Below are 11909 nucleotides of genomic sequence, written 5' to 3' on the forward strand. Positions count from 1 at the left end.
GACCGAATCTAACCGTGGATACTACAAAAATTTCCACAATTCAGTTAAAGTCAATTTGTGAAAATCGGGGACCAATTGAAGGGGCCATTGAAGACTTAATGGAACATCGGTTCATATGGAAGCTATATAAGGTTATTGGAGGAGGCCACCGTAGCGCAGAGGTTAGCATGTCCACCTATGATGCTGAACGCCTAGGGATTCAATCCTGGTGAGACCATCAAAATTTAAAACTTCGTACAGCGGCACGCCGTTCGGACTCGGCTATAAAAAAGAAGGCCCCTTATCGTTGAGTTTAAACTTGCATCGGACTGCACTCATTGATATGTGAGAAGTTTGCCCCTGTTCCTCAGTGGAAAGTTCATGGGCAAAATTAGCATTTTATATTTTTCCAATGTTCTAATGGATTATGTTTACCTGACATAGGGTGTCGTGAAAATAAAGTGTAGAAAAATAAACTTTTTTACATGCACATAAACCAAAATGCAGGCGACGACGATCCTATTTCATATCTGGAAACAAAAGCATAGAGACTTTATTAATTTAGTTGGTGCCGGACTACAAAACAGTAAAAGACGATTTGGGTGCCGTTGCTTTACGTTAAAAAAAACTTCTTTTAAAAAGAAAATTCTTGTATTTAGTCATATGTATAGTAGATTGAACGGAGAAGAAGGAGATTACGAGATAATGGATGGTCCAGTAAAACCAGCACCTCCGCCACCATATAATAAACTAACGAATGTGTCAGGCTATGAATCTCCAAGCTCTTCAGCTCCACAGATTATGGGACCCCAACCCACGGTGGTTAGTATTTCCAATATGGGAACTGAGCCATCGCATCAACCCGTTGGACCAAAACCAGTTATCCTGACATGTCCCCAGTGTCGGTGCCGCAACAAAACAAAAATCCGGCGTCGAGCAAATGCCAAAACTCATTTGGCATGTTTGCTTCTGTTTTGGAGCATGTAAGTTATATACAACAAATCTATCTCTATTGGAACCGTTTTGGTTTAGTTAAAGTGAGACTTTTGGAAGGGCAAAACAACGGATTAAAGGGAAACTAGACTGTAGGGACAAAGGCGGAGGGTGCTAAAACTGAAGGAAGGATAAATGGGCTAACGTTTAGTTGTACAAAAGAATTGAATGGAAGGGAAAAAGATGAATTTAAGAAGGAGCTGTAGAACAAAGTATAAAACCGGTAAAGAGAAAGTGTTAAAGAACAGATAGTCTTCTAAGAAAATACTGCATGCATGCATACTTAAAGGATGTGAGACCACATAAACCGGAAAAGGTCAAAAGTACGTTCGGCATGAATTAAAGTAAAATACTTTGAATAGTCATTCCGTTTGCAACACATCGAAATATCCATTTCCGACCCTATAAAGTATATATATAGTATATATTAAATCACGCTACAGTCTTTCAAAATACAATTATTTAGCTGAAACTTTGCTCAGATTTTTTTGTCCATAAGCAGGTTAAGTTCGAAGATGGGCTATATCGGACTATATCTTGGTATAGTCCCCATATAGACCGATCCGCCGATTTAGGGTCAGATCGGTTCAGTTTTAAACATAGCTGCCATATAGACCGATCTCTCGATTTAAGGTCTTGGGCCCATTAAAGGCGCATTTATTACTCGATTTTGTCATAATTTGTGACAGTGAGTTGTGGTAGGCCCCTCGACATCCTTCCTCAATTTGCCCTAGATCGGTACAGGTTTGGATATAGCTGCCATAAAAACCGATCTCTCGATATAAGGTTTTGGGCTCATAAAAGGCGCATTTATGGTTCGATGTCGCCGAAATTTGGGACAGTGAGTTAAGTTATGACCCTCGACATATTTCTGCAATTTGGCCCAGATCGGTGCAGATTTGAATATAGCTGCCATATAGGCCGAACTCTCGATTTAAGGTCTTTGGCATATAAAAGACGCGTTTATTGTCCGATGTGGCCGAAATTTGGGACAGTGAGTTAAGTTGAGACCCTCGACATATTTCTGCAATTTGGCCTAGATCGATCAAGATTTATATATAGCTGCCATATAGACCGATCTCTAGATTTAAAGTTTTGCGGCCATAAAAGGCTCATTTATTGTCCGATGTGGCCGAAATTTGGAACAGTGTGTTGTGTTAGACCCTTCGACATTCTCTTCAATTTGGTCCAGATCTGTCCAGATTTTGATATAGCTGCCATATAGACCGATCTCTCGATTTAAGGTTTTGGGCCGATTAAAGGCGCATTTATTACTCGATTTTGTCATAATTTTTGACAGTGAGTTGTGCTAGTCCCCTCGATATTCTTCTTCAATTTGGCCCAGATCGGTGCAGATTTGAATATAGCTGCCATATAGGCCGAACTCTCGATTTAAGGTCTTGGGCATATAAAAGGCACATTTATGGTCCGATGTCGCCGAAATTTGGGACAGTGAGTTAAGTTAAGACCCTCGACATATTTCTGCAATTTGGCCTGGATCGATCAAGATTTACATATAGCTGCCATATAGACCGATCTCTCGATTTAAGGTTTTGGGCCCATAAAAGGCTCATTTACTGTCCGATGTCACCAAAATTTGGGACAGCGAGTTGTGTTAGGCTCTTCGACAACCTTCTTCAGATCGGTTTAGATTTTGATATAGCTGCCATATAGACAGATCTCTTGATTTAAGGTTTTGGGCCCATAAAAGGCATTTGTTGTCCGATTTGGCCGAAATTTGGCATAGTGAGTTGCGTTAGGCTCTTCGACATTTTTCTGCAACTTGTTTCAAATCGGTCCAGATTTGGATATAGCTGTCATATAGACCGATATCTCGATTTAAAGTCTTGGCTCCATAAAAGGCACATTTATAATCCGATTTAACTGATATTTGACACAGTGACTTGTGTAAGGCTTTGGATATCCGTGTAGTATATGATTCAGATCGGTTTATTTCTTGATATAGCTACTACAAAGACCAATATTTTGTTGTACACAATTGAACAAGGACTTGTACTTATTAGTATTTGGTCAAAATCGGAACATATTTCGATAGAGCTGCTGTGGGGCATAAGGTATGCATTTTCACCGGGTTTTAACGAAAGATGGTTTACATATATACCCCAAGTAGTGGGTATCCAAAGTTCGGCCCGGCCTAACTTAACGCTTTTTTACTTGTTCTTTTTTATGCCGCGATCATGATCTTCAGTTTAAGTAGTTTTGTAGTTGTTGAACTCTAGCTGAGGATTTTAATTTAATAAACCAACACAATGTATACATTCATTATTATTTATCATAACTTTTCTTGCAGGTGCTGTTTTGTGCCTTATTGCATCGACTCTTGCAATAATTTGGATCACTTCTGTCCCACATGTGAGGCCTTTGTGGGTAGTTATTCGTAATCAAATGGTAATGAAACTTTGAAAGTTTACAATCCCTGTCGCTTTTTATTCCTTTAAATTCCTTACAAAAGTTATCCTTTAATAAAGTTCATGAAAAACTTGTAATCGTTATTTTTTGTGCACTACACCACCACTTTGGTACAGGGTATTATAACTTAGTGCATTTGTTTGTAACACTCACAAAGAAGAAAGATAGGCCCATTGGTATGTATACCGATCGAATCAGAATCATTTTCTGATTCGATTTAGCTATGTCCTTCTGTCTGTCTGTCCATGTTAACTTGGTTATAAACTACAGGCCGCAATTTTCATTCGATCATCTTCTTGGCACATACATACTTTTTCTTGGCGTAAAGACGAAGCTTATTGAAATTGGAAAAAATCGGTTCAGATTTGGACAAAGCTCAAATAAATAACAAATAAAAGCGTGCTAAGTTCGGCCGGGCCGAATCTTATATACCCTCCACCATGGATCGCATTTGTCGAGTTCTTTTCCCGGCATCTCTTCTTATGCAAAAAAAGGATAAAAAAAAGATTTGCTCTGCTATTAGAGCGATATCAAGATATAGTCTGGTTCGGACTACAATTAAATATATGTTGGAGAACTGTTTAAAATGTCAGCCTATTCGAATAAGAATTGCGGCCTCTGGGGTCTCAAGAAGTAAAATAGAGAGATCGATTTATATCGGAGCTATATCAGGCTATAGGTCGATTCAGACCATAATAAACACGTATGTTGATGGTCATGAGAGGATCCGTCGTACAAAATCAGATAGTAATTGCGACCTCTAGAGGCTCAAGAAGTTAAGATCCGAGATTGGTTTATATGGCAGCTATATCAGGTTATGAACCGATTTGAATCACAACAAAATACTTCGTGCAAAATTTCATTCAAATCGGATAAGAATTGCGCCCTCTAGTGGCTGAAGAAGTCAAGACCCCAGATAGGTTTATATAACAGCTATATCAGGCTATGGACCGATTTCAACCATACTCAGCACAGTTGTTGAAAGTCATAATAAAAAACCTCATGCAAAATTTCAGCCAAATCAGATAAGAATTGCCCCCTCTAGTGGCTCAAGAAGTCAAGATCCAAGATCGGTTTATATGGCAGCTATTTAAAAACATGGACCGATATAGCCCATTTACAATTTCAACCGACCTACACTAATAAGAATTATTTGCGCAAAATATCGATCGAATGTTAGCGTGCTTTCGACAGACAGACGGATTGACGAACGGACAGACGGACGGACGGACGGACAGACGGACGGACGGACAGATGAGCAGGCGGATGGACGCGTGGACGGACAAACGAACGGACGGACGGACACACGGTCGGACAGACGGACGACATGGCAAGATCGATTTAAAATATCATTACGATCAAGAATATATATACTTTATGGGGTCTAAGACGAATATTTCTAGGAGTTACGAATAGAATGAAGAAGTTAGTATACCCCCATCCTATGCTGGAGGGTATAAAAAGTTTCTCGCAAAAACCCATATCCAAACTGAAACGTTACTAGACGATATGAGGGTGGGAGCAGAGACAACGGAGGGCATGTTGAGGCTGTTGATAAAAACGCATATTCCACAGGATACGACGGGACTCACGGAGACACCGGAATCTTCAAATAATAAGGATGATCAAAGGCTTATGATAACGGAATTTATGGCCAAAGAAGCCTTGAGGACCTTCAAACCAGGGCCTGATGGAATATTTCCGGCGTTACTACTAAAGGAGGCCGATTATCTGGCGCCTCATCTGGCCACTATTTTCACAGCGTGCCGTGAACTTGGATGTACTACGAAAGCCTGGTAGGAGGCAAGGGTGGTGTTTATACCCAAGCCCGGCAAGGCAAGTTATGTGACACCAAAGGCCTAAAGACCTAAAAGCGTTTCGTCCTTTCAACTCAAAACCATGGACCGTATAGTGTATAGCATCAAAGAAAGTAGGTTATCCAGCGAACTGCTCAAAGACAAACAGCATGCCTATGTCAAGGGAAGGTAGGTGGAAACAGCCCAGCACGAAGTTTGTGCATAAAATAGAACAATCCTTCGATGCCAAGACGTACACTTGGCGGTTTACGTTGACATCGAGGGCGCGTTTAACAATATGCGGACCGACACACTGATCCATTCCTTACACCAGTATCGGTTGAACCGGGTCCTTAGAGACAGGATAAACCATATGCTAAGGAACAGGTGAATAAATTCTGGGTCCCATGACAAAAATATTGGTTGGCCCAAAAACTAATTGCGAATTTTTCAATAAATTCTGGGTCCCATGACAAAAATATTGGGTGGCCCAAAAAGTAATTGCGAATTTTTCATATAGTCGGCGTTGACAAATTTTTTCACAGCTTGTGACTCTGTAATTGCATTTTTTCTTCTGTCAGTTATCAGCTATTACTTTTAGTTAGCTTTAGAAAAAAAGTGTAAAAAAAAGTATATTTGATTAAAGTTCATTCTAAGTTAAAAATGCATTTACTTTCTTTAAAAAAAATCCGCAATTAATTTTTGGGCAACCCAATATAAGGGAGAAACTGTCACACACCACGCCAGAGGGGGGCATTTTGTCGCCACTCCTATGGCTGACCACCATAAATAACCTATTACGCTGACTGAGGAGGGATTTGAACCCGTCTGCTACGAAGGATACGAACCAGCTATGCAGAAGTGCCGAAAGGGTTTGTATATGGGATATAACTGGGCTAGACCCAGAGGTCTCAATGTTAACCCAGACAAGACTGAAATCTGCCTGTTCGCGGGGAAGACGAAGGTTGGCCAATTAAAATCACCACGTTTCCTCAACAAACCGATTTCAATATCTGACAAGATCAAATACTTAGGAGTGATTTCGGATAGAGAACTGAATTGGAAGTCCTGAGAAGGCTCACAGATGTTGGGCACTATGTAGACGGGCCGTAGACTCGAAATGGGGCCTGGATCCTAGGATAGTCCATTGGCTATACAGGCGCGAGATTAGACCAATACTTACTTACGCCTCAGTAGTTTGGTGGATTGTTATGGAGAAAAAGGGCAACATAAGGACCATTCTTCGGGTTTAGAGAACATGTTGTCTTAGCATAGGCGGAGCGGTAGGGACCACACCCTGGACTGGGCAAATGCAAATTTGCCCATGAATATTCCATTAAGGAATCGGGTCAAAATTCTCACATATCAATAAGTGCTGTCCGATTCAAGTTTAAGCTCAATGATAAGGGGCCTCCTTTTTATAGCCGAGTCTAAACGGCGTGCCGTAGTGCGACTCCTCTTTGTAGAGAAGTTTTTACATGGCTGCCATACCAAATGGTACAGTACCTCCCAAATGTTGCAGCATTAGGAGGTGATAACCACCGCCGAAAATTTTTTTTGATGTTCTCGCCAGGATTCGAACCCAAGCGTTCAGCGAAATAGGCGGACATGCTAACCTCTGCGCCTCCACCCTGGACTGGCACTAGAGACTATTCTCGATATTCGACTCATTGACACACAGATTAAATGTGAGGCAGCCACTGCTGCTTTGAGACTTAAGGCAATGGGAGAATGGATTGAGGATGGGAGCAGCTCATACCATTGCGCAATAATTGAAGCGACGATAGGAAACCTGGAAGGAATAGATGAAACGACATTTGAGATCAAGTGCGAGGGACTGCTGCCAGCGCCACAGTCTTGGATTGGCGGAAATCTAGTATATCCATCTGGAAGATCATTTAACACAGATGTATCAAAGATAGAGGACAGAGTTGTCCTGGGGGTCTACATTGAGAACCCTGGGACTGAGATCTGTTTTAAACTACCTGACTATAATACGGTCCTGCAGGCGGAGATCCAGGCGATCACGGAATGCGTAAAGTGGTGTGGTGCTAACACGAGGACATCGAGAATAAACATCTTTACGGACAGTAAACTGGCCATAAGGGCAATAACAAACAGGAAGGTAAGTTCACAAACAGTCGTGCAGGGTAAGAAGGCGATTAACCCCTTATCTGAGGATGGGAAACTCCGCATCGTTTGGGTGCCGGGCCATAACAGAGTAAGGGTTAGTGAAAAGGCAGACGATTTGGCAGTGGAGGCCAGAGAACACACGTCAAAAAACTTGGTTAAACCGAAGCCTTTCGGGTTGACGCAGTACGATTTAAGGGCGTGAGCGACGAAAGCGCATGTTACCCTGTGGAACAGTCGGTAGAATGGCGAAAATCCTATGCGACATATAGGTTAAGTCTTCAGAATCATGCCCGAAGGCCAAAGAATGATAGATGGTCACAAAGCCAGGGTTATGAACATTCCAAAATTATGTGGCCCAATGTAGACTTGAAACTGATAAACTAATCGATTAAAAAAATAGTGGTTTTTGTAATGATGAAAAATTTTCGACATGGCATGTAAGAGATGTTGCATCCGACGCTCCACCTATCGGATGTTGCTGTAATACACCATGTCTATTTGATAATTGCTATAGTGTTTCAATTCACGTAGTTTTAAATGTATGCCTTAAAATATGCAATAGAATGTGAAGCGATGCTAATCCGTGTTGTCAATGTAGCATTTTTAATCCATTTGCAATCCCCAACGACCTTTATCAATATTAAGTATGTGTGCAAAATTTCAAGCGGCTATCTTTACGCGTTCCACCGCTATCAGTTCGCTAGTTTGACTCAGAATGTCGAGACGATCAAGAATATATGTACTCTATGGGGCCCTACATCAATATTTCGAGGTGTTACAAACGGAACGACTAGATTAGTATACCTCCATCCTATGGTGGTGGGTATAAAATTTGCATAACACCCATGTAAGAATTTCTCCCCAAACAGATGTAGCACTGCGGCACCCCGTTCGGACTCGGCTATAAAATGGGGGGTCTCTTATCATAGACCAATGGCACATGCTTGGATACCAAGGATTCCCTCAGATCCAGAATCGATACTTGGAAGGCTAAGGGAATGTAATCCCAATATTTCACCCACCGACTGGAAGACTAGTTGATTGGATGAGGCCGATGGTGAACGGAGACATTCAGTATTCGTTTTAAATTCCGGCTGTCTCGCAGACCTCAACAAGTCTGAAGGGGCTGTATACTACGGATTCAACAAGTTGAAACTGAAGGTCTTTAGAAGCGGTGGGGTTCGGGAATTAGGAGACGACTAAGCACTAGTTCCTGAACACTTGCCTGAGGAATTATCGACCACATCGCTAAAGTCTGGCGGATTGCAGGAGACTAAGAATCCCCCTGCCACAATGGAGACAGGAAGGTATGGCTAAATGTGGACTAAGAATTCCGGGATTTAAATTTCTCAAGAGTACGGGAAATGGGAGACACAGAGCCTGTATTCTTGCAAAGAGTAGTCTACATGTTCTTCTTCTTCCTTCGCTAAGCACTGAAGATTTAATAGTGCTGGCTGGCTTCCCTATATATGGCACACGATTCAGAGATGTCGCCTTCAAACCTCAAGTCGCTGGTTGAAGCCGTTTCTGTGGGAAAAAAGAGCCTCATTGTAGGAATTGATGCTAACGCACATCACCAGATAAGGAGAAGTTCAGAAGTCAACGAAAGGGGTGAAAGTAGGAATAGGCTTTACAATTTATTGATAACGGAAGGGGGCGGACCCTCCACCGTTACCCCAAAAATACCACCCAAAATCAAAAGTGGACCGATAAGGACAATATGGGTATCAAATGAAAAGTATGCGGGAGTAGATAACGAATCTGGCATACAAATTCACCTCGAAGTGTAGGGGGTCAATCCCACACTCACAAAAACGCCCAAAATGCGCACATTAGCCAATCACGGATATATGGAACTCGGTTTGTTTGTTCCGTATAGACTGAAAAACGGCAGAACCGATTTTCTCGAAATTTTCGCCTATTGTGTGGATTGGTCTGGAAGGAAATATAATAATATATAATTTTTCGGTATCGGAAGGGGGACGGACCCTCCCCTTATGCCAAAAACATAACCCAAAGTCAAAAGTGAACCGATCGGGACAATATAGGTATCAAATGAAAGGTACTGGAGACTTGAATACGAATATGATATTAAAATTTGAGTCGAGGTACCCATCTGGCCGCCCAAGCCCCAAAACAGATATTTTGGACGTTAATTTCAATATGGGGCTCAAACGAAAGGTATTCGGGAGTAGATTTCCAATCTGGCATAGAAAATTAGGTATAAGAATAGGGGGTCATGCCACCCCTTAAAAACGTCATTAGACCCATTATGACTTTGTGATACTTGGCTGAACCGATTTTCCTAAAATTTTCATAGATTGTGTAAGTTTGTCTGGAAGGAAACATAGGCTATATAATTTTTAGATATAGGGTGGAGGCGGACCCTCCCTTTTAACCCAAAAATGCCACCCATATCCGAAAGTGGTCCTATGGGCACCATAAGGGTATCAAAATGAAAGGTATTGGAGACCAAAAATTAATATGGTATTCCAACTTGGGTTCAAGTACATAGCGGGCACCCCCCTCCCAACCCTAAAACTCCTCTAAACAGATATATTCGAAGTCATATCAATATGGGACTCAAATAAAAAGTATTGGGCAGTAGATTACAAATATGGCATAAAACATTAGATCCAATGGGCGACCATGGGAGGTCGCCCACCCCCAAATACCCCCAAATGAGGATATTAGCCTACCATGGTTATATGGGACTCAAATGAAAGATATTAGGGAGTAGATTACGAATATGACATTAAAATTTGCGTTCAAGTCTAGGTGGCACTTTTCCTTCTAAAGATACGTCAATCGAATATTTGACCCATTATGGCAATATGGGACTCAAATGAAAGGTATTTGAGAGTAGAAAACGAATTTGATATCCAATTTAGGAGCCAAGTGTTTTGGGGTACGCTCTAAGGCACCCCCTAAACTGAACTTCATTTCCGTTGGAAATAAAGAACGAATTTGATATCTATTTTCAGTGCAAAGTGCCGGTGGTCGCCCCAGCCCAAAAACACCCTCCGAACGGTTCATATTTACCGGCCATGGCAATATGGGGCTCAAATTAAAGGGATTTGGCAGGGCAGCACGAATTTGATATCCATATTTGAGATGAAATTTCTGAGCTCCATCCCTGCCCTAATGAGAAAATTACCCTAAGGATTAAGGCTCAAGAATTAAAATAGGTAGATCGGCTTATACGGGAGCTGTATCAGGTTATAGACCGATTCAGACCGTACTTGACACGCATGGTGACACGTTGAAGGTCATGGAAGAAGCCGTTGTATAACATTTCATCCAAATCGGATAATAACTGCCCCCTCTAGAGGCTCAAAAAATCAAGACCCAAGATCGGTTTATTTGACAGCTATATTAGGTTAAAGACTGATTTCAACCATACTTAGCACAGTTGTTGGAAACCAATAACAACACACCTCGTGCAGAATTGCAGCCAAATCGGATAAGAATTGCGTCCTCTAGTGGCTCAAGAAGTCAAGATCCAACATCAGTTTATATTGCAGCTATATCAAAAACATGGACCGATATGGTCCATTTACAATCCCAACCGGTCTACACTAATAAGAAGTTCTTGTGCAAAATGTCAACCGTCTTGATTTACTCCTTGGAAAGTTTGCGTGCCTTCGATAGACAGACGGACGGACGAACATAGCTAGTTCGACTTAATATATATATACTCTATGGGGTCTTAGACCAATATTTCGAGGAGTTACAATCAGAATGACGAAATTAGTATACCCCCATCCTATGGTGGAGGCTACAAAAACAATTCTTCAAAAAATAATAATTGCAATGTCATCTATGAAGTAAATTAAAAACCAATCAGCGATGAAAATTGGAAACGGAAATAGGAAATTAGATTTATAGATTTATGCCCGTATTCACAAAACTTATTGCAGCATTAAAGTTAGTTTATTTGACAGATTTCCTTTATAGAACTGTCAAATAAACCTACTTTAAAGCTGCAACTAGTTTTGTGAATATGGACAATCATCTTTATTTTAAAGTTTTGGCTCGTTTTCATTGCTAAAATCCAAGAAATGAGGAAAAATCTATAATTTTGGAACAACTTTTTTTTTTCAGTGTAGATGAATCCACTCCATGAAAAGAATAGCATCTATGTTACGATTCAAACGTTCGTCCTATAGTTTTTCCGTATGCTTACGACTTGATTTTTAGTTCCATCTGTTAAGACACATTTCGGAGCCGTAGTAGACATGCAGGTGAATTTCCTTTAACAAGACAGTGAAAAGACTTGCACCATCTCTTGCAAATAAGTCAGCCTTCTCGTTACCAGGCGCGTCTCTGTGGCCAAGGATCCAACAAAGCATCACTTTACACCAAAGAGACGCGACGATGACAGAGCGTTTAAAACGTTATCACTAAAAATGCGAACATCAGACAGGTCAATATTATTGACAGCACTCAAATCGCAATCAGAAAGACCTCAGCCCGGAAGACACTGCAATCCCCCATGCGATGAGAGATGTCGTTCTGAAAATCTGCGCAGTGTATTCCGCGTTCAGTACCCTCAATCCATCTTTTATCCATCTGTAA

General features: G+C 41.2%; 1 protein-coding gene across 1 annotated transcript; it reads left to right on the forward strand.

The window, feature by feature from the left end:
* Positions 1-531: 531 nt before the first annotated feature.
* On the forward strand, positions 532-3479 carry LOC106087161 (lipopolysaccharide-induced tumor necrosis factor-alpha factor homolog). The gene is made up of 2 exons (XM_013252094.2): positions 532-962; positions 3284-3479. The coding sequence occupies exons 1-2, from the start codon at positions 643-645 to the stop codon at positions 3372-3374; spliced, it is 411 nt and encodes a 136-aa protein (XP_013107548.1). The 5' UTR covers positions 532-642; the 3' UTR covers positions 3375-3479.
* Positions 3480-11909: the final 8430 nt, after the last annotated feature.

This window comes from Stomoxys calcitrans, chromosome 5 (genome assembly GCF_963082655.1).
Source record: "Stomoxys calcitrans chromosome 5, idStoCalc2.1, whole genome shotgun sequence".
In the NCBI taxonomy this organism is placed as follows: domain Eukaryota; kingdom Metazoa; phylum Arthropoda; class Insecta; order Diptera; family Muscidae; genus Stomoxys; species Stomoxys calcitrans.